We start from the raw sequence: 23964 nt of genomic DNA, 5'->3' as shown, positions 1-23964 counted from the left end.
TTGTCCTGCTGCTCTCACTCTGCCCTTTATTTTAATTTAATTTCTGAATTTTCACTGATTTATCAGCAAATTCCCTGGAAAGAAACTTGTGTTCTGGCCTCAGTGACATGTGACTCCATCTTACTCTAGGATCTTTAAATACTTTTTTTGGGTACCTTCATTTTAAATTGCAGGAATATGGCCCATATGATTGCATTTTAAATATCTTCCTTTTTGTATTACTTTCTGTGTGTTTCTCGGTTTTGTTTTTGTGGTTTTTTCCCCAAGCTTGAGCTGCACCTCTCTAACCTGCATTTAAAAACAGGGTGACCATGCCTTTAGCATAGCAATTCTCTGAGTAGTGCTTGGTTATGGGATAGCTTTCTGATCCATCCTGAAAGCTTTTAATAAATAGGCCAGGGGAAAATTTCCTTTCTTCTGGTATAACATGCCAGCAGAAAGGTATTTTTTGTTATTGTTCCTGCTGCCAAGCTGTCACGGAGATTTAACTGTTCTGCCTCTGGAGAAGGGAACATTTCACTCCTGGGAGAGTTGTTTTTATTAGATCAAAATAGTGCAATGGACATAACTTAGAATCATGTTGTAAGTTATTCCTCAGGTCTGATATACTTGTGTTTGTTTCCTGGGATATGATGAAAAGGCTATTCTGTAAGTGAATTCACTATTCTGCAAATAGTGCTGAAAAATAGCCACAGGTTTTTTGGGAGCTGGAGTGAAAAAGAGGAAGCCCTGACAAAATCTGAGAGCACAGTAAAGGAGAATGTGTTTTCTTTTTCCACATGGAACAATTATCCTATTCATTTGCTTATTTATGACAGAATAAAAAGGCATTGTTCTGTTTTTCATGATAGAGCTGTTATCCTGAGTGTATTTCTGCTACAATTATCACAGCATCATCAGGCTTCATTAGTAGTTTCAGCATCAGAATCACAGACAAGATCCCTATCACTTTAGGTATTCTACAGTCAGATTGGGCAGGCAGACCAGTGCCCCATGCCCTCTTACTGAAAGCTTTGTTTGCTTGGGCTTCAGCTCTACATCTACATATTACAATGTAATGTTATTCCCATGTGCAAAAATATGTGATTGGATGTAACAGCTGAAACTGCCTGTATCTAAATGAGTGAAAGAGGAGAGAAGATGGGGAGATTTTATTCTCTCATGGGTGTCTTCTGGGCAAATGATTAAACATTCACCACAGTTTTTCAAGTCATAGGAAATTTGCTAACGTAACAAACAGATGGTTCATAAGATATATAAAGGAACAAGATAATCCACCACATTTTATAATATGTGTAAGTACTGGATCATGCTCATTTTGGTACATGCTTGTTTTTCAGAATTAAACTTTGTATGCAGATAGTGCATAAGTAATGACTGCCTTCTGAATTTGCTAGTGTAGAAAATCAGAGATGAGCGAAAAATCCATCCCATCATTTAATTTATTCTGCTCATAGTGCAGAACAGCTTTTTAGAAACACCAGAGCCTTTGTTCTACACCTTTAAAATTACTTTAGCAACAAAATCTGTATTTTGACCACAATTTCCCAAGGGACTGATTCAGTCCAGCAAAATTTCTCTGTAGTTTCACCATTTTCTCTTAGATGACCCTAATTTCTTTTACCAGAATGATGTTTATACACACATATCAGGCCCTCTTAAGCATTGCATACACTGGGAAGGCAACCAATGATGAGTCAGTAGTGGAAACTATTTAATATTGGGAAAACAGATTGCAGAAGCATTTCAGAAAGAAGGTTGAGCTTGATGACAGTTCCTGAAACAATGGCAAGGCAACTTTAACCAGTCTACACTAACATTTAAGAAACTGATTCAAAGAAACTGTCTCTTAATATTCATTTCCTTAATAGTCAGGACACAACAGATAAGACTACAGTTGTCTTTTACCAGACTATACTGCAGTGCAGATTGACTCCATGTGTAAATTAGCCTCTTTGCTCCATCACAGGTTTTGCTGTCTCTTGGAATGTCTTCCACTACAAAGTACTTGATGGAGGGCAGATTTTGAACATCTAGACAATAGCAGTAATATCTAGTTTCAGGAAATGTACAAGATGGAGACAATGTCTGAAGAAAACACAGAGGACATTTTTTGTCTTACCCACCTGAAATAGAATATATTCAACATGCAGAGAGAACGTTTTTCCTCTTGCTGCTACTCAAGGTAGCAGCCAGCAAACCTAATGGCAAAATCAGCCTGACAACCAATATTCTGCTTTGTTCTTGGGCTGCTGCTGTTTGCAGTCACTAGAGAGCAGTGGTTGTGCACCAGTGTGGGATTTTGCTCTGCACTTTAATATACTGGTTGGCATTAGGCATACAGATCTCACTGAAAATAAGAACTGCTTTTGAAACTTGTGGCTGATTTATTAAGACAATTCTCTCCCTTTCTGCCTGCAGACCAGCCAATTCAATATGCCCATTCCACTTTTGAAGATGGAGTTGCAAAACTGACGGTCCAAGATGCCTTACCAGAAGATGATGGTATTTATACCTGTCTGGCTGAAAACACCACAGGACAGGCATCTTGCAGTGCTCAGGTCACAGTCAAAGGTGAATATCTCAGCCTGCTGTAATTACTGCAAAAACATCAGCTACAATCTTTTTTATTAAAAAACCTTAAAAGAGGTGATTGTAGGTGGGTTCTGTGTTTTTTCTGAGCTGTTGTCAGCTGAGTACCTTCTCTGTCCCTTGGAAGTATGTGCAACTTAAGTGTTTAAGGCTTGTGAAATATGAAGTAGTGTGCATGTTTCAGAAAAGGGTATTAATGCTCTGACCTTATCAAGAAGGGTTTGGTGTGGTACACAGCAGGGAGGCTAAGCTTTGGAAAGTGTAGGAAAGGACTGCTGCTGCTGCTGAAAGAGTACAGTAACACCAGTATCACCCATCAGGCAAAGACTGTACAGTAAGGAGGCAGCAGAGCACAGAATAGTGCCAGACACTGCAATTATGGTAGCAAATGCCAATATTCTTGTTCTGTTACCAGGATTTATCAGAGGTAATTCTGAAGAGGCATATGTGTGATAACTGGGAGCAGTATATTACTAAATGACAGAATTTGGGTAGTGAAAGAACCAGAACATTGTAGTAAGCAATAGAGATGCTCTGTTGTCTCTGCAACCTGAGAGCACCCTCTTTGCAAATATCAGTGATTTGATGCCCTCAGTGCTGATTTGCCATAATTCTGCACTGGGATCTGAACAAACACAGTGTAAAAGACCAGAGATTGCAATGAAGACATAATATGACAGGATCCTATGGATTTCTAATCCATTGTGCTTTAGACTTTTACTGGTTTAATATCTACCAGTCTTGTTTAGCATCTTTGTTGGTGACACGGACAGTGGCACTGAGTGCACCCTCAGCAGGTTCACCAACGACACCCAGCTGTGTGGTGCAGCAGACATGCTGGAGGGAAGGGAGGCCATCCAGAGGGACTTTGACAGGCTGGAGAGGTGGACCCATGACAGCCTCAGGAAATTCAACAAGACCAAGTGTGAGGTCCTGCCTCTAGGTTGGGGCAATCTCAAGCACTAATATAGGCTGGGCAGTGACTGGCTTGAGAACAGCCCTGGAGAAAAGGACTTGGGGGTGCTGGTAGATGAGAAGCTCAATGTGAGCTGCCAGTGTACACTTGCAGCCCAGAAACCCAACCGTATCCTGGGCTGCATGAGGAGAAGTGTGGCCAGCAGGGAGAGGGAGGTGATTCTCCCCAGCTACACCACTCTCATGAGACCCTACCTGTAGTATTGTGTCCAGTTCTGGAACCCCTATTACATGAAAAATATGGACATGCTGGAATGTGTCCAAAGAAGGGCCATGAGGATGGTCAGAGGGCTGGAGCACCTGTCCTATGAAGACAGGCTGAGAGTTGGGATTGTTCAGTCTGGAAAAGAGAAGGCTCCAAGGAGACCTTATTGTTGCCTTCCATTATCTGAAAGGGGCCTACAAGAAGGCTGGTGAGGGACCTTTTAGGATGTTGGGTAGTGATAGGACTACAGGGAACGGATCCAAGCTAGAGGAGGGTTGATTTAGATTAGATGTTAGAAAGCAGTTCTTCGCTATAAAGGTGGTGAGACACTGGAAAAGGTGGCAGAGGGAGGTGGTAGAAGATCCTTTATATCTGTTTTATTTTTGTCAAAGGAAATTTCCTATTGTGGTATCATTGTAATAAATAACATTTTAAAGGTGCTTTTACCCATAAAGGACTACTGCTCCAAGTCCTCTTAAACACATGGCAGGGATTTTTTCCAGTACTTTCTGTAATTGCTTTGCTCTGGGCCCTGGATCACTAGCTAGGCGTATCGTGCCATAGCATTCCTTCTACATCATCAGTCTCAGATTCACTTATAGTTATCTATCTTTATTATTAAGGACAATAAACTCTGCCTAGTACTGAGCAACCTCAGTCCTTCCTTGGTTTGGTATGGAAAACACTGAAGGTACTCAGTTGTTTCTACTGTGTTGAAAATGACCCATACTTCATACGGGTGAGGGATAAAGGATGCAGTGGTCTTGCAAAATTCAAACTGATCACTCTTCTGCTTATTTAAGACAAGAAAACAGCATCTTCAAATCACTTTACTAAGTGATCTGAAGGCTGAGTAAATTGGGATAGATCCATTAGGTAGTCTGTGGAGAAACTAAGTTAATCAAGGTGAAGCTAATTCCAGCCTTGTAAAAGACTAAGTAGACTAAATTGAATCCTGACAGCCATCTTCCCTATGACAGCAGTTTCTTACAGCTGAAGTACAGGTAGAGAAGAACTACCCAAAATCAGCAGTTTGCTTTAAACTTATGCCTAATTTTTTCTACACAGGACAATCAGAATTTGGGAGACTTTGGGGCTGATGCACAATTTTTGTTAAAAGATTTTAACAACATGTGCATGCCTGAGTTGTTTCTCTTATTGTATGTGCAAGCTAAGCAAATGGGTTGGTGTTCCCAATTAATATTATTCTATACTATGAGGGTTATTAAAATATTATTCTAATATTCTATTTATTATATGAAAATAAGTATACAAACCATCTTTTAGTTACACCAGGCATCCCATTTGAAAAAAACAAACAAACCCAACCAACCAAACCAAAGCAAAAACCGAAGCAGGTCCTTAGCAGGAATATTCTCAGGGTACATTCAGGTCACCAGAAGTATACAGTGATTATATACTGACAGTGATTGCAGATACTGGAGTTGAATATTTATCAGGTTTTTTATCAGGGTAGATGAATATTTTCTTTTTTTTTTTTTTTCCCTGTCAGCCTTGTTGGCCTTCCTCTAATTCTCACCCACAGGCACTCAACTTGATCATCCTTAATCTCTAGTTCCATGGCATCTAGAGCCTCCCTGATGTACAGGGCCACCACTCCACCCCTTCTCCCTCACCTGTCTCTCCTGAAGAGCCTGTAGCCATCAATTACAATGCTCCAGTCATGTGAGTTGTCCCACCACGTTTCTGTGATGGGGACTACATCATAACCTTCCTGCTGTAGCTATGGCAATCAGAGTATACAGGCAAGGCAGCTAGTGGTAATAACTGGTAGAGTTGAAAGATCAGGCCAGCTTTCAGGCATAATGACTGTTCTTCAGGTCTGCACTATACCAGAAAAAAAGCCTTCTGATATGTGGTTGTCTCTGTCGGTTAAGTAATGACTGACAAGGAATTATAGGTCAGATCCAGCTGCAGAAATGATGTGTCAGAGGGATATTTAATCACCTGACATTCACATCAATACCTGGGTGTACTATACAAGATTACAGGCTGGAAGGAGAGTGGAAATAGGGATGGGACATATGATAGGCTCAATCTACTCCTGTGCCAAACCAAATTAATACTGTGTGCAGGAAGCTCTACATCTACAAGAGACAGTTATTTGCTATTTCCATCTTTCTCTAGGTATGGTATTGGGCTGGAGTGTTTCTTACATGAGGGCTGTCTGCTAGGAGAATGTCCTTCTCTCTCGCAGTTCTACAGCAGATGGCAAATATCTGATCCACTGCAGGCTCCTTGAGAGTTTTCCATCCTCCTCCCACCAGGCAGCAGCATCACTTATTGATTTCAAGAGAGAGGGAATGAAGCATGGGTAGTAATAGCAGCAACACAAGCTTGCAGACAGGGTGCTTTTGCGGTCTCTAATGCTCTGCAGCCACCTATTTTGCTGACACTTTTTTCATGCACACTGCTTTTATGAATAGAGTCCTAACTGCCTCTCTTGGTGAGCAAACACTATTCAGCAAATACTGCTACTCCTGCTCATTGGCTCTTGACTTCATTTCTCCTTTCCTGCCAGCAGTGCACTTTTCTGAATTCATGTCTGCTCCCCTTTCTCCCCCACCATTTTCTGTTCACACTTTTGTTCAGTGCTGTCTCCCCAGCATAAGTGTCTATGTTGGGAAGCCTGTAGCCCTTACAATCCGATTACTGTAGTCATTCATTGATCACTGGACGAGCAGATTAGAGGCACCTGAAAGCCTGTTCGAGTCTCTGCTGTAACCAGTTTATCAGAGCAGTGAAGGGAGATGCTTTCTGGAAAACCAGTTCAGTTTGTTCCCGTCACTCTTCTATCTGGTGTGTGTGGGACCATAAAATGTAACCATGTGGAAGAAAGGCTTGCAGGTAGGAGTCTTTTCCACTCATGAGAGATGCTGTCTTCAGGTCATGGGTTGTTTTTCTTTCTATCTTAGAATGACCTTTCTTAGACATTAATCTTTTAAAGAAGGTTATCACTGCAATAAGCAGTCTCTTTGAAGACTTAATCAAGAGGATACATCTTTGTTTCTCTGGGATATATATATTCTGCATAAGGTAAACAAAGTATGATGTCTTACTTGCCTACAGTGATGAAATATTTGTGACAGCTTTTCAAAGTCATTATTGAGCTGAAAGCATTTTGCTGTGTCTCAAGTGTAACATAAATACAAAGGACTAGAAGACTTTCCAAAACATACTGGTCTAGTCTTGTTAAATGTCCACAAGGCATTCCTGACCAGTAGCCTGGTGGAACCACTTGGCTATGTAAGAACTGGATTCAGAGCACTAAGTGAAAGAGAGGGGTTTTGTTATTGTATTGAACCATCAGAGGTAAGCTGTCATGAGCATCAGAGAAACTCTGCTCAACCACTGCTTTCAAGAGTGTCCCCAAGTTCTTAGTCCAGCACCCTGTGTGGATCACTAAGAGCTGTAACCCTTCTAAGACTAAGCTTCTCTTTTTGTAAAATTGCCTTCTTTCAGCAGTTTAGGATCAAATGTAGCAAACACAATGCTGGCTAGAGACCAAGAATTCAGGACAAAAGCAAAATGTGTGGAAGCTTTTAATGATACAGGATTTGTGCCATCAATATAAGCAATGTTATCAAAACTCAACTTCTTTATATAAAGAACTTCCAGAAAAAGAGGAACCACATTTTGATGTAAATGAAGGATGAGTGTTTGCATAATGAGCAAAATTTAAATGGCAGGAGTTGCATTAATATTTCTTAACAAATTAAAAACAAAGATGAGAGGCTGACCAAACAACCCAAAACCAACCAACCAACCAAAACAAAACCAAAACCAACCAAAAAAACTAAGAAAAAGCCCTACCCTCGGATCTGATGATGTTCTCAGTTGTGAAGTGATCAAATGCTGTGAACAGTCCATTATTATATACCAGAATGACAGGAAACAGATGGTTATTACAGCAGTCTTGGAGATGGCCCTGCATTGGTCAAGGGGTAAACAGTCCCAGCTTGGATTGCCAAATTCTGTAATGCTCTAAGTTTCAGCTGAAAAACTGAAGTCATCAAAATACATACAAAACCTGTTAACTAAACATGTGCCTGAGTGATTTTGAAAGTGTGGGCATAATGTTACCCCAAAGAATGTTACCAAGAGCAGCTGATGTGGATTAGCTAATGGGAACTCAGTCAGCCATCAAACAATCTCACCGGATTAGCTCAATTTATAAAACTCTCCAGAAATGACTGTTGTGCAGAGATTTGAGGCAGGCAAGCTCTTGGATGGGAGGAAATCCTAATCAGAATTAATAACTGAAAATCAGTCCCAAAGTATCTGAGAGTTGAATGTAGTGTCTGTTTCTATGGAGTTAAAAATGGACTTGGTTTCTGAGAGGTACACACATTTTCACTGTTGAGCTAACCTGGCTTGATCTAGCATACATGAAGCACCTTTTCTGCAGTTCTCCAAGTCAGACTGGTACCTAATGCTGGGGAATTTGCTAGTAGTGGGCCAGCTGAGCTGCCTTGTAAATGCATTTGGTAGGTATACACAGTCTCATTCCATCCATGGAGTTGCTGTCTGTGGCAGTGACAAAAGAGCAATTACTTGATATAAATAACTGGCACGCAGGCTTAAGTCTTTTATAAGGCAGACGGTTCTGCAGGCCAAAGCAGAACACCACTTCTGCTGCAAAAACTTCCAGTGAGACTGTCACTGAAGAATTTGGAATGCTGTCAAGTCATCTGCCCCGGACTCAGCAGGCTACTTTGCATCTCTGTCCACTGCACTCTCATGTTTTTCCTGAGGAAAGGAAGTGAAAAGGGAGGTGCTGATCTCTTTTTCCTGGGATCCAGTGGTAGGATATATGGAAATGGTTCAAAGCTGCATCAGGAATTTGTACTAGATGTTGGGAAGCATTTGTTTACCAAGAGGGTGGTCAAACACTGGAATAGATTTCCTAGAGGAGTGGTCAATGCCCTAAGCTTGTCAGTGTTAAAGAGGCATTTGGACAATGTCCTTAACAACATGCTTTAACTTTTAGTTGTCTCTGAATTGGTCTGACAGCTGGACTATATGTAGGTCCCTTCCAATGAAAGTAATTGACTCCATGCTGATGTCCTAGTGATATCCTATATAGAGGGCTTTCCATACAGATGTCCCATGCAGAGGACTCGGGAAAGAAGGAGCATACATGAAGTTGCAGGACAGGACCGGAAAACTAGCCTATAACTGTAGCCTAGCAATAAATAGATTGCCAGAATGAATAAAGTGGAACTTGGCCTCCTTTGTGTATCCCTAACCACCCTGACTAGCATAGGCTTAGGGCATTGCTAGTCTTGGGTTAAGAGTTTTTCTGGGTAATGCAAGGCACAACGTACAGGTGATAACTTAGCCTGGCTCTTCAGTAAACATATCTCCTGAAGATATTTATATCTCACCTTCCATTTGCACAACCAAATTATAACTGCAGCAATAAATGATGGGAGGTAGATGCTAGGTCACTAAACATCTAGTTCTCGTAAGTTCCCAAACTGGCATACCAAACTAAGCCTTTAATAGAGCAGAAATATCCCTATATGTCTCAAGAAGATAGAGGTCTTGTGTTTTTATATGCCAGTATAAATCGAGCTTGGAATTCTCGGAAGATTTGCTGTAAATATTTCAACCATATCACTTCAGGCCTGAAACAGAAAAATGCTTTACAAGGAGAGAGACAGATGAGTGTCCAAATACCAATTTTCTGCCTTATAATATCTGTTGGGGATTTTAGTTGCTAGCATTGTTAGTGTGACCTCTGTTTACAGATGTATTTATTTATGTTGAAAATGCCTTTTCAGGATCCAGATCTGTATGTGAACCTGAGTCTTTGAGAGATTTTAGTGAAATCTGCTTCTCCTTTCTCTGAGCTTGCTCACACAGAGAGCCTTTTGAGTTAAGCATTCTCAGCTCAGTTGACTTACTAGCCTCTGAGCCAGAATGATATTTAAACACCATAAATGGTAAATGTTGCTGAGGCAGTCCTTTCGCACGGCTCAGGCTAGGCATTATTTGGCAGTTAACCATGATTCTGGAAAACAGATTCCTTGAGTATAATTAAATCTCTTGTAAGACTAAACACTGCCAGTTGTTTTCAGTGTTCTGAACATAAGGCAGCAAACTCTATCCTTCATATGTCCTTGACTAGTAACCAATTGTGACCCTGACCTTGTGCAGCCAAATTACTGCGTTGAAGACATCCATGTGCAGTGCTGTGGCTGCCTCTGTCTGTGCTGGGGTCCCTTCTAAGCTCAATTGTTGTGTGATTCTGTGCAGCGTCGAGCATGCTGAAGTCCTGATGTTTCAACAGGAGATGTCAGCATTCTGCAGCTCACATTAAAAAGTCTTCAGTATATCTGGGTAGACTAATGAACAAGAAAATTTACTAGAATAGATAATGTCCATAAAATGTTAACTGGTTTGACCACAGGCCAGGCAAAACCCAGGAATTCTGCTTGAAGTGTGCATCCCAGTCTGGATGTTCTTCATTCCAATTTCAACAGCAAATCTGAGAATGGAAACATCACAGTGCAGTTATTGATTCTTTTTTTTTCCCCTTCACTATGGGTGTATACATTTATTTTACCTTAGAAAGTAAAGAGTTGGTTGCATATTGCAGTTAAACTGGTACACGTGTGTTGTATAACTGATTTGTAGTAGGCTAACTGTTCAGCGCAGCATGAGTTTTCCAGATTTTATTTTACATATATGCCTTCAACACAATCACTCTTGCTTATCCTTGTAAAGATGTTTACAGATGTGTTCAAGCACTAGGTTCTGATCCAGGTCTAGGTTTTTAAAATACACAATATTTTTTTTTCAGCCAACAATAATTTCCAGTCTGCGGATATATGGAGGACACTTTGTAAGAGTATTCAGTTTATGTAAGGACTCTTTAAATCCTGGATTGAGGAAAGTCAAATAATAGGAAAGCATTTTTAATCACCTTAAATTTCCATGAGTACAGGTTAGTAGATAAACAGTTGTTTGGTATAGTAGCTGTAGACAGATTAATTCACTATTGATTATATAAACACAGGAAAATAGAAGAAGAGTTTAACAGAAATAGTTGTATGGCAGAAGCAATATCTCTCCTTTCCCACTGCAGTCTGAATATTTTGAGAATCTGTATTCTCCTAAGAAACTGGAAGAGTTTACATTCTCCTCACTCTCTGTGGATTTAATGCACCAAGTGAGTGGCTTTTTTAAACATAGATTTGGATGCTTATTACACTGTATAATAAAAAAGGGAACCCTTAGGGGTAAGGCAATGCTGTGGGAAAAGCCTATGTTACTTTTGCTTCGTAGAAAACATATGTGGGTATATAAGGTACCCTTTAAATGCTTTGCTTACTATTTCTGGTCACCCAAGCTGTTTCCCACTGAACTGTGCATCTCATTAGTTGCTGTTTCCCAACACTGATGCATAGTAAAGCCCAACAAAAGGCAAAAACCTTAGAAACCATGTAAGTGGAGTAATTTTTTGTGGCTTTTTAAATCTATCACCCTGGGTAAAGCCTTATCAAAAACCTTGCTGAAATGACAGAGACCAGTACTCAAGAGAGTGCCCCAGATGGGCTTACGTACTGTACTAGACCACAGTGTTGTGCAGAAATTATAAAACTTTTTGATCTTGTAAGTTTATAAGAGCCTTGGAGAATTCAGTCCTCTATAAGCAGCCTTTGAGAAAATCATAATATCTTCTGTATTATCTTGCATGATTTGACCTGCACAAAACTAACAGCTGTGGTTAAAAAAATTGTGGCAGCTTTTATCAGCTACTGTAAAATAAACTAGTTGCGTGGTCTAAAAATAAGTTATTGAAATGTATGTGTGCTTTATCAAGCCCGCTTTATGTAGTGCTTTCTGATGCTCCTCATGAATTGCTTTGACTCATCCATCTGGGTGAAACTCACTGCAGTAGCAGAAGCTGATTGGGGAAAAGAAAGGGAGGGAGAAAACTGCTTCAAGTAGAATGTTTTTATTCACTATAGCAATACTGCTGTGGGTTAACTCTTATACTCCTTTTCCTTATTAGCAGTGAACCTACTGCTACTTGAAAGAAAAAGTAATAGGAAGTTAAGAGTGGTGAGGGAGATATTACATGGCTATAGGTGATTGGAGCACATTAACATACTAGGAAGAGATCGGATCTCTTTTTTCACATGCAGTTGATTAACCTCAAGGATGTGAAGACATATAACCAAGTCATCCCCTCATGCTAATGTCAGATGAAATTTCCCATAGGTTCCAGATTTCCTTTCTGGTGCCAGATGTGCCATATTGTTATTGTCTGTTGTTTTGGCAGCAAAATTACCCTGCGGTGTTAGGAAAGGGTTGTTTCAGCCAGAAGCACAGTGACTTGCAATATCTGAGCTGGGAGCGGTACCTGTGCATTCTTCTTTCTCTTCCCCTTCCTTTGGGCTCCAAATCCCACTGTCACGGAAAAGCATGTGGATTTTGAACCCTAGCAGAGTTGGTGGGATGAAAGGGCTTTTGGAAGAATGAAGGAAAGCAAGCCCTAAGGCTGCCTTTCACAGCATGCATCTTGCTTATTTGTGTCTTGTTTTTCTTATCTGCTTGCTCTGCTTTTTCCTGGTGCAAGTCACAGATTTTGCTCCTGATATGTGAGACTACTAGCATGTAGCTGTGGCTAGGGAAAGTCAACTTCTATAGTTGTTAGACTTCATGAAGTCTTTTGCAAACAATGCCTGGGTTGGTTGGTTGGTTGGTTTGTTTTTGTGCGTGTATGGCTCTCATTGCACGATTTCCTGACAAAATATTTAGCCAAGTGTTTTCTAAAGGAAGTACAGTCACACATCATCTTTTCATTATAAATGGGAGCAGGGAACGAGAAATGGTTAATCTTGAATGACGGTGCCCCTTCTTTTTCCACCTTCCACAATCAAATTGACTGCTGGTTTGTTGGTTTTTTTTCAAACAAGAGCTATAAAGGCTAAAATGGAAGCCCTTAGGTATATTAAAACAAGCTGAGAAAATGTACAGCACTGCTATCTCATGGTAAAGTTGTGAAAGGCTGAAGTTTTCATCAGAGAGGCACTGAGTCACTGCATTGTGCTGTGTAATAAATAAACAACTAAAAGCATTTACAAGCTGCAGAAGAAACTGAAAATGGTTAACATTCAGGCTTTGTAATTTGGTCTCTGCATGACTGTATAAAGCTAAATAATGTATCTAAAACTGATTGTCCTGACACTAAAGCTGTCAGTGTGGCAGTTTAGTTCTTGGTTGTTTTTCTAAAGTCTAGCAGTTCACAAAGTCAAATTTTAAGTAAAAGCTGAGGCAGTTTTGCTGCATTTTGCTTTTTGATTACAGAAATCTATTTATTTAGACTACATGGAACAGGTATGTTAGTCTAATAAAGCAAAGAGCCAGTTGTGAGGGATGCGGTGTGCTGCTGGTGGTACTTAGTGTTGTTCGTACCAGGGCTCTGCTGGAAGCAGCTTGGTCTGTTCTGGGAGAATTGCTGCTGGAGCACTATTAGCAAATTCGTTTCCTGGTCACGGTTAACTCTCTTGTAAGAACTGTATCAGCTGGTTTTTTGTTACCTGTCCTTCTCTGAAGGCTTGAACTTCTTTGATCATACCTACCCCAGCTCTATTTTTCTGTTGGTCTAGAACTACATCTCTGCTTTTATTTTCCTTTCTGTGCTCTTCTTTTACTGCATAGCTGCCTTCTCAATTTGCACTATTATAGATTATTTCAACAAAAGGAATAGCAGAAGCAGCATTATTTGTGTTCTTTTCTTCCTTTTTCCCTCATGTGCTTCTTTCCTGTCATTACTTTCCTGGTTTTCCCTTTTCCTCCTTTCTTCTCTTTCTTTTCTCCCTTTTTCCCTCTATGGGGATTTATGCTTTCCCTCCCAGGTCTCGTTCAGTTTGAAGGACAAAGGGATTTTCTGCAAGACATTAGAATGGCAAAGGAAAAGTACAGACTTTGTTTAACACAGCAGTTTTTGAAGTTGCTTCCCTGAGTAAATAGTGCAAACCAGAGGAATATGGTGAAACACAGCAGTTTATTACTTTAGATAGGTTTGACCCAATGTCATGCCTGTTGTCTATATTGCATTAGTTTCATACAAGCAGGTGCTATAGGAAGCCTTAGGACTGGCCAATGAGGTTTGGTGGTGAACCAGACATATCAGAGTAGTAAGTGCATAACACTGAGCTGAGTGGGTCTCGGTCAGGTCCCATATTTCCATTCTCACATGCATCAATGTCTCACTACTCAGTGCCAAGAAAAGACCTACAGCATAAGCCAGGGAGACAAGATTTTGGCTAGAAAAAGCTTTGCTGGAGAAGAGGAAAAACTTCCTTTCCAGGCGGCTTCCAAATTTACCTTGAGCTCAAATAACCCTGGGACAAGCTTAACTTTTTTGCCTCCAGGAGGTTTGGTGGACAGGCTCAGTGAGGTGATTCCACTTTTTCTGATCACCATCTTTTTAGAAATTGGGGAGTGTTTTTCCAACATGACAGCTTGTGTTGCTGTATACTATTTTGAATTATCTTGATATGCCTTTGAAAATTCTGACAGTAGGAATATGCAAAATTAAGCTATTTTTATGTATAGATAGAAAGTAGGTTGGCATTTCAAAGGCAGGATGTAAGACGTCTGAGCTCAAGCTAAACAAAACAAAAAGTATCCAAGTGACCAATAAATATTTATGATTTTTATATTTGGTCATGATCACTACTTTGGCTTCAGAAGTGTCTTTGTTGCTTAAGTTTTTAGATCAGAAGGGTCTTTCCTGGTTTAGTGTACCATGCAGGTCACAGTTAAATGATTTTTGCCTCACAGACTCTGAATCTAAGACAGAGATCACTAAGAACACTGCAAATTGCATATCTGCCACAGATAGGTTTTACTTTTAAGAGTAACCTGTTTAACTCCAGCACTCATCATTTGACTGTACAGCCTAAAATTAAATAATAAAAAAGGCCTAATCCTACAGTGTTATTTGTGATTTTATAGGCTGACAACATCAGGTTTCAATCTTTCCTATCATCAAACAGTTGGCTAAGTGTAATACAGGAGAGAAGTACGTTGAACTCAAATCCTTTTGATATTGACTGTGTAACAATCCAAATGGTTTTTAGGCTCCTATATTCTTGTGAGTTTACATTTTTAACATGTCAGTCCTGATGACATCGACTTTTAACATATTTTAGGATGATTTTGTGAATTTAGCAGTGATTAAAAACATTGAATTGTTAGTTGTGAGCTATTTGGTTTAGTGTTTTTGTGGGGCTTTTTTGCAACTGTGCACATGTACTTGGGGCAAATGAGAGTAAATTTCTGTATGATACTCTATGATATCTCTTAACAATGATTAAAGAGGATTCCTGGAGGATTGACTCCTCCATTCCCATTTCTTGTCTTTCTTGGGACTACTGGGAAGACAAAACAGCTACATTGGATGTTTTCAATGATTTTCACCTTCTGAAAGCTGAAATAAGAGCACTGCCTTGAAATCAGTTTGAACCTAAGGTCAGTTAAAACTTACAGTGACAACTCCAGTAAGGGACACTTTTTGTTCTTTTCTTGACTTTACAGAAAAGAAGAGCAGCAAGAAGGCAGAAAGTACACAGGCTGGAAACAAGACTTTTGCACCCATCTTCCTGAAAGGTCTGACTGACCTCAAAGTAATGGATGGAAGTCAAGTGATAATGACTGTGGAGGTATCAGGTGCGTAGCTATAGAACAGTATTATTTAAGAATTTTAAGTCCTGCTTCACAGTGTGTGTTTTTTTCCCACTGTCTTCTTCTTTTAGCAGGTGTATTTGTATTTGGAAATAATATTTCAAGAGACCAATTTTAAAAAAGTAAAATCTAGGTTTGTCTAATCTGATCTTCAGTGTAGATGAATGTTATACAGAGTTAATGTGTCCAGACCTGTACAGTTGTGTCTATATTGGAACAATAATTAAAATAAGGTTATTATTGGATCCTGATGTTGAACTAAAACTAAATCTCAGTAGACTTCATAGTATCATAGTAGTATCATAGTATCAGTCAGGGTTGGAAGGGACCACAAGGATCATCTAGTTCCAACCCCCCTGCCATGGGCAGGGACACCCTACACTAGATCAGCCTGGCCAGAGCCTCGTCCAGCCTGGGCTTAAACACCTCCAGAGACGGGGCCTCGACCACCTCCCTGGACAACCCATTCCAGGGCTTCACCACTCTCATGGTGAAGAACTTCCTCCTCACATCCAGCCTGAATCTCCTCACATCCAGCCTGAATCTCCCCACCTCCAGCTTCATTCCATTCCCCCTAGTCCTATCATTACCTGAGATCCTGAGAAGTCCCTCCCCAGCCCTCCTGTCGGCCCCTTTCAGATACTGGAAGGCCACAATTAGGTCACCTCGGAGCCTTCTCTTCTGCAGACTGAACAGCCCCAACTCCTTCAGTCTGTCCTCACAGGAGAGGTGCTCCAGCCCTCTGATCATCCTCCTGGCCCTTCTCTGGACATGCTCCAGCATGTCCATATCCCTCTTGTAATAGGGGCTCCAGAGTTGGACGCAATACTCCAGGTGGGGTCTCACCAGAGCTTAGTAGAGGGGGAGAATCACCTCCCTTGACCTGCTGGCCACACTGACTTGTTTTAGATATTGTGAACCAAACAAAATGGTATTCCTGAAACCTCAGTAAGAGTGCTACAGAAAAGAGCAGTCCTGGCATGAACTTTGGTAATAAAAACCATTGATAACCCCCTTCGTGGCATCTAGAACTCATTCTCCCCCTCTATTGTATGTATGTTTCCCATATGCATTTGTATTTTAACTGTAATAAGGTAGGCAGAACTATGCCATATTAAATAGCACCATCAGAGTTAAATTCCTGAATGTTTTAAGGATGAAATTGCAGAATCAAGTGACAGAAAATAGCAAACCTTGTTCATTTTCTTAATCAAAAGATGGTTTTGTGTGTGTCTCTGATTCTTTTGTTATGTTTTGGTTTTGTTTCCTTTTTTTTTCAGCTAACCCACCTCCTGAAATTATCTGGCTGCATAATGGGAAAGAAATACAGGAGACAGAAGATTTTCACTTTGAGAAGAAAGGTGATGAGTACAGTCTGTACATCCAGGAAGTATTTCCTGAAGATACAGGCAAATACACCTGTGAAGCCTGGAATGAGTTAGGAGAAGCTCAAACCCAGGCTACATTGACAGTACAAGGTATAAAGTTCTTCTCCACCTTAGGAAATGCTAGAAGAAAATAATTCTAATGTGCTGAAGAAACATCTATTTAAAGTACGTGAGTGTTTATAAGGTCTGTTGTGAAAGATGCTCGGAGTGCTCAGTCTCTGCATCTGAATTAAAAAGGACATTGAGCAGAAGCAACTTTAAAAAAAGTCTTTTCACTCTGGAACATTATGTTACTATTTCAGAAATGCATTCTTCAGCCCTATTCCTAGGGGCAGTGCAAAACTTCTGCTAAATGCACTTTCAGATTCTAACTGTAATGTTTACTTAGCTACGGACTTAATGTAAACCATTTAATAACATTCTGCTTTCTAATTAAAGCCTTGTGTATTTGGAAAGGCTGTCTATGAGCCAGGTATCCTGACTTTAATATCAGCATAGTAGTGGTAGCAGTTGAGGAACATGTGATTTCTGCAATTTGAGAACTAGTTGCAAAAACTTTTGGCTTTGAATCTTCACATATGATGTAAATCCCACAGTAAACACCGAGGCACTTAGAAACTTCTGTGATTGGGCATTCACTACCATCATGACAGGGACTTCATCTTATCCTACTGTATGCCATCCTTTTCCCATAGGCATTACTGAGAATTATTTGAAATAAATGGGAGGGTTTTGTTATTTTTAATGTAAAAGTTCTTAACCACAGGATTTCAGAGAGCTGTGGCTCCAGGGCTGGGTCTGTGGTATGTTGTCACTTTGAATTCTGTCCGCTCTGAATTCAGACCTTCCTCTGTTCTCTAAACTCCACTGAAACCTAGCCTCAGGGTCGGTCTTCTATATTAAATGCAATTTTATCCAGCTGTTAATGATGATTTATTACATGAGCTCTCAACTGCACAGCAGTTACAGTGCTGTCACTAGCTCTTAAAGCTATTCCTATCCATATTCTTTAAGGGCAAATCTTCAAGATTCCTTTTAGGGAAGGTTTAAAGTCCCTTTGTTTTGTTCTTAATATAGTCCTGGATTGAGCCAGTAAAGTGCCAGTAAGTAAATGATTAATTTTAGTATCAACAAAAGTTACTTCCAAAATTAAAGCCTGACTTATTTTCAGATTAAGAATGTATACCCTGCATGTTCAAAATAACTTTGCTAGTCTTTCCCTGAAATTAGTTACCTTATTAATTGCATTCAATCTTTACAAACTGTGTTTGTAAACTGCAGAACCTCAGGATGGTATTCAGCCCTGGTTCATCAGCAAACCAAGATCGGTGACAGCAGCACCTGGGCAAAATGTCCTTATATCTTGTGCCATTGCTGGAGATCCTTTCCCCACTGTTCACTGGTTTAAAGATGGACAAGAAATAATGGCAGGAACAACATGTGAAATCCTGCAAAATGAAGACATCTTCACATTGGTCTTGAGGAATGTGCAGACTCGTCATGCAGGGCAATACGAAATTCAGCTCAGGTATGTTTGCCATGGATAGAGCTTATTCCCTTGGAACAGTTAGTTGTAATTACCCTCAAGTTGAAATTCCTGCCTGAAAAAGACAAGAATTCCCTCTTATTTACACAAAACAGTATGTTACTGAAGAAATAGAATATTTCTGAGGAATTATCTAACAACACTTAAAGAGGAAAGAAAAAAAGGACAAAGTAGTGGACAGCTTCCTTCTGGGGTCCTGAAAAACAAAGCTCTGTGGAAGCAGCATGGGAAGCAGTCTGGATTTCTAGTAAAGGAAAGCTCAGTGAGTGTCTTGATTTTGGAGATAACTTTTATCATGTTTGGCATCTCTCTGGATTTTTGCAAAGCTACTTTCTTTCCATGAGAACAGCCGGATCTGGAAGGGATCATTCTACAAGACTATGATCCATACCTTTAAGGGGAGAGAGTGCTTCCTTGTCATGTTACAAATGTCTGAATTTTATATGGAAGTTGTAGTCTCCTTTTTCTGATGTATCTTTAAAATGAGGCACCCTGATGCTTTGAATTTTTTTGCCAGTCCTCCAAAATTTAGAAGAGCTTTTTTTTTTTCCCCTCTTGGTAAAAATAACTGTCCTTTAAGTGAAGAATAATTGCTGGTTATTTACCTTGTAGAAAGTGCCACAGCATTTTCTACCTCCAGTGGTGAAGATTGGGCATAATTACATGTCCCCTGTGTGGCTGTAGAAAGCTGTATGTATGACTTAAAACTGCTGTTAGCATTCTGTGCTATTTATTTAAGCATCATGGACATTTGAATCCATTACACTGCAAGAAAATGATCTGCAGTGCTCCACACACTAGCCTTTCAGTCCAGATGGACTAGTCCAATAGGCGCTTTGTACAGATGTTACAAAGTGTTGGCACTGCAGCTCTACGCCTCTTGCACTTGTCTGGTTTGTGATGCTTTTTGTCTTTTTCCCAGGCTATAAGCAAGTTACTTTTGTTTCATAAATTTCAGCCTAGTGCAAAATTTAAAAGTCAATTTGTCCTTTGCCTTTGTCTTCCGAAACCAAGGGGACAAAGTGCTCCTTGATAAATCTAATCTGTTTAGCCTATAAATGGTGAGTTTAATTTTTTATAGCTCTAGCTTACTTTCCAACCCCATATGATGGACATATCACTATGTAGACACCTAGCTGTAGGGTATGTTTCCATAGATGATCACAGGCAGCCACAAACTAGCCTCAGTATATTTTAGTATTTAAAATCAGACAAGGCACTCCCTTTTCACCAGAAAAGAATGCTTCAGAACACATGTAAATCAACAGTTCCTATAATGAAGTTTCCCTACACTTAATTTTAAGCCTTATTACTAATATTTATATGGTAGAGCTGTATGTGCCAGAATCTTGACAATATCATGACTCCAGAACATAACAGAATGCACACTTAGAAACTGTTACAGAAAATTAGTGGAGAAGAACAATTTTTGGGAGGGTGAGAAGTAAAGTTGTAGCTAGAAAACAACACAGCTGATTATGTACTAGCTTCAGTTACTCCCTAATCCTTTTAGTGGAGAAATAGCTAGGGATACCACAAAGATCAGTGCATTCACAGGGGCTTTTTCTAATCCATAATGAGTAAAGGTCTGCTGGAGCTAGAGCAAGGGGAATGCTTTTCACGCTGCTGTCATTTGTAAAATTCTTCTACTGTTCGGGGAGCAGAAAGCCAGATGCTTTTAAATTGCGCATGTACTATGAGGAATGGAGAAGTAACTGCCTCAGGAATATCCGAGGAGCCAAACGTCAGCTGTAAAACTTCAAGTTTGCAATAGAGCTAAAATAATTTTCAGCAGCAAGTAGTCTTGTCTAAATAGCTTTTGAACTGCTTGCATTTATCTTGAATACGTGATTGAGAATTGTGTATACATTCCCAAACAGTCTTAACAGTACCTGAGAGGAGAGCTGCTTTTAGTGTCTTTCAAAAACTCCTACAAAGTCCATTTAAAGTGGAGAATAACTGATAAACCCCAAGCCAATTCACTGAAGAGTTTACAGAGAAGTTGTCAGTGGGCTATTTTTAAAAATTATCATTTTCTTTTCAAATAAAACATGCAACTCCTTTCCATGTATTAATTTTAGAAGCATGCTGCAGAGCTGCTTTTAGGGAGTCATTCCTTCTCCAACTCCCTTAATTAGTCTGGGCATTGTTTCCTACTTGTGCTAATTATTTTCCATTTTTCTTCTGCCTTATTCTTAAACTATAAATTCTGTCATAATATCTCCACAATTTCTCTTTTGAGTTGGCTGCATCAACAACCCCATGCAGTGCTACAGGCTGGGGTCAGAGTGGCTGGAGAGTGGCCATGCAGAGAGGGACCTGGGGGTACTGGTTGATAGTACGCTGAACAGGAGACAACAGTGTGGCCAAGAAGGCCAATGGCATCCTAGACTGCATCAGAAATAGTGTGGCCAGGAAGAGCAGGGAGGTCATTCTGCCCCTGTACTCAGCACTGGTTAGGCCACACCTTGAGTCCTGTGTCCAGTTCTGGGCCCCTCAGTTTAGGAAAGATGTTGATTTGCTGGAACATGTCCAGAGAAGGGCAACAAAACTGGTGAGAGGTCTGGAGCACAAGCCCTATGGGGAGAGGCTGAGGGAGCTGGGGTTGCTTAGCCTAGAGAAGAGGAGGATCAGAGGAGACCTCATTGCTGTCTACAACTTCCTGAAGGGAGGTTGTAGCCAGGTGGGGGTTGGTCTCTTCTCCCAGGCAACAAACACCAGAACAAGAGGACACAGTCTCAAGCTGCACCAGGGGAGGTTTAGGCTGGATGTTAGGAAGAAGTTCTTCACAGAAAGAGTGATTGGCCATTGGAATGGGCTGCCCAGGGTGGTGGTGGAGTCACCATCACTGGAAGTGTTTTAAGAAAAGACTGGATGAGGCACTTGGTGCCATGGTTTAGTTGATTAGATGGTGTTGGGTGGTAGGTTGGACTTGATGATCTCAAAGGTCTTTTCCAACCTGGTCATTTCTATTCTATTCTATTCTATTCTATTCTATTCTATTCTATTCTATTCTATTCTATTCTATTCTCACAAGTCAAAAATCTGGTGTTAAAAATAAAACTTTAACAAAAGATTTGTCTGTCTCTTCCTAGTTCTTTCTCCTTTATCAGAGTGAGCTGAAAAAGGTGATAAATCCATCAACAATTGCTGTTTGGTTTTCTGTATTTCCATCCCTCAGTGCTGGTTAGAAACATGTGTTTGCTTTACCTTTTACCCTACCTACTAAGTCTGGCTTCTAAGAGGGTGTTCATTGTAACCTTCTCCTGGTCCTTGTTTTAAACCTACACAAACCTCTGATACCTCTACACTTGGTGTTCTTCATTTTTATCATCCTTACAATGTTCCATTGAGCACGTTATTGCTCAGGCCTCAAGGAATGGTGTTGCATAAATATAAAAAGAACAACAGATTCATCCAGTACTGTGGTTCATCTATTGACATTTGAGCATTTTACAGCCTGAAAAATGCCAGCCATGTGATGGAGGGATAAGAAATTAGTTAGTGTCTCTGGGAAACCATCATAACTGAAACAGGAAATAAAAATCCTTTTTTTGACTCAGAAAACCACAGACATATTTTTCTCGTCCTGTCCTTTGCATTCTTCCAGTGATTTAAGCACTGGTATCCTTTTATTCCAGTATGACTTCCTCCTATTCTTTCAGTGTGTACATCATAAATGAGGAGGTAAGCAAAGTACTGGGCAGAGACTGTGTTTGTTGAGCAGAGCCTTTATCTTTATAACAGCACAGTCAACATGAGAGACCTCAGGAATGCCTGCAGTTCTGTAAACAAATCATCTGCTTTGTTAACCTTTGTCTTCTCAGATGCTGAATATTTATCTTCTCGTTCCATCTTCCATAAAGTTTGGTTAGTGTTGATTAATATTACGTAGAGATTTTGATAATGTGATTAAAATCAGAGGTAAACACTCATAATTCAGTGGTATCTTGGATACTCTGCAATTCAGGCTATATAAAAAGCAGTTGTAAGGTTACATTCCGTTACACTAAACAGTAAATACAGTTCCATCTGTCTGCAAGATACAGTTTGCAAACCTTGTTTTCAACTATCAACACATAGTCTGTTTTTAGGAGAGAACACCATCACCCCTTCCCATTCCTACCCAACTGTAAAAGGAAAATAAAATGACTGGTCTTGCAGGTGTAAAAAGCTTTTGGCCAAGCTGTCAAGTGAGGTAAATCAGTGCATCCTCTGCTTTAGGTCAGCTGAAGTTGTGATCCAATAGATGGGTTGCATTCTTTAAGGTTAAAGCTTTATGGAATCAGGGATGTGTTTCTCCATTGAACTAACTCACAAGAGTTGCAAAACCTCATCCTGAGACTTCACAGTTACCCGCACCGAAGCATCAGCTATAGCAGGGGATCAACTTCTTTGCCCTCTTCAGTTCATTCCTAAAAAAACCCTGTAATTTACTCACAGATACTGGTTTCACACTTAGTAGGCCAGTAGGAATGTTTGGTGTGTCCCCACACTATAATTAACAGTGCTTTTCCCCCTCTTCCTCTGAAGAGGTCTTCCTAGGGACATGCAGACAATAACTCTCATCTAAGGTTCAGTGAAAATATTTGAGTAGATTCTGCCAAGAAACTAGTATTTCAAGATATTTTGAACATAAAAGCCATTCCAGGGAAAACTGATCCCACAATAGGACAGAGCTATTTTTAAAATTGCTTCAGGCTTTGCAGCTGGGGTTTTATTTGGGTTTGGTAGTGGTGGTGTGTGTGGGGGGGGGTTATTGTTGCTCCTTGACATTTTAAAGATAAGTCCTGTGCATGGGCATTCTATAGAACAATCCTGGAAACTACAACACTTCAAGACACTTCTTTACAGCATAGCTACTAAGCATGGGGTTTATCCATGCCCATCATTATTCCACAATAACACAGTCACTAAGATCTGTCTTTGCCTAGGGTTCTGTTGATAAAACGTCAACATGGAGAACTTCAAGCTGCAGAAGTAATATTGTTATTACCAAGACTGAAAACAGCAGAGACATGAAAAGCTTGAAGTAGTGCTAGTGTACTTCAAAGCTCAGGTTTTTAATAACTAGCCCCTCTGTGTCTTGCCTTGTCTAGATTCTGACATTGTGTAAATGTAAAAAGCTCTAGAAAGTGTCCAGACTTATTCTTGATTGAATTTAGCATTCAGTCCTTCTTCATTTTTCTTGGCTTGTTTCTCATTTTCCATCACACAATCTCCAAGGTAAGTCAGTGGTGTTATCTTCACTCTTTTGACTGTGCAGCTGATTTCAGAAAACCAAATTATGTTCTCCCTGCCCCTGAAATCAGTAAAAAAAAAAAAAATCAATTTGATTTCACTAGGAGCAGGACTTGATCTGAGAAGGCTACTCTCCTGAATTGGACACAGACTTGAGGTTTGTATCCAGTGGTCTCGTTTTCAGCCATTCACTTGAATCAGAACTCATAACTAAGATCAAAAAACTACCTGGTGAATAGTTTTTCCATCTAGGTACTTCTGTGTTCCACTGTTGCCATATTTTGTAAGTG

General features: G+C 40.1%; 1 protein-coding gene across 3 annotated transcripts in view; it reads left to right on the top strand.

The window, feature by feature from the left end:
* MYLK (myosin light chain kinase) overlaps window positions 1–23964 on the top strand; it is a 216398-nt gene that overhangs the window by 114819 nt on the left and 77615 nt on the right. For 2 of the 3 annotated variants that reach the window (XM_068139007.1, XM_068139008.1), the window contains 4 exons: window positions 2422–2574; window positions 15353–15484; window positions 16780–16977; window positions 18169–18415. In XM_068139007.1, coding sequence (XP_067995108.1) covers window positions 2422–2574; window positions 15353–15484; window positions 16780–16977; window positions 18169–18415 — 730 coding nt within the window. Of the gene's footprint in view, window positions 1–2421; window positions 2575–6570; window positions 6641–15352; window positions 15485–16779; window positions 16978–18168; window positions 18416–23964 lie in introns of those variants that run through there. The other variant, XM_068139009.1, reaches the window with a different exon arrangement.

This window comes from Melanerpes formicivorus, unplaced genomic scaffold, assembly GCF_026170545.1.
Source record: "Melanerpes formicivorus ecotype bairdi unplaced genomic scaffold, bMelFor1.0.p_v2 SCAF_5, whole genome shotgun sequence".
Taxonomy (NCBI): domain Eukaryota; kingdom Metazoa; phylum Chordata; class Aves; order Piciformes; family Picidae; genus Melanerpes; species Melanerpes formicivorus.
Note: the sequence above shows the minus strand (reverse complement) of the source record. Positions and strands in the feature narration are given on the sequence as shown.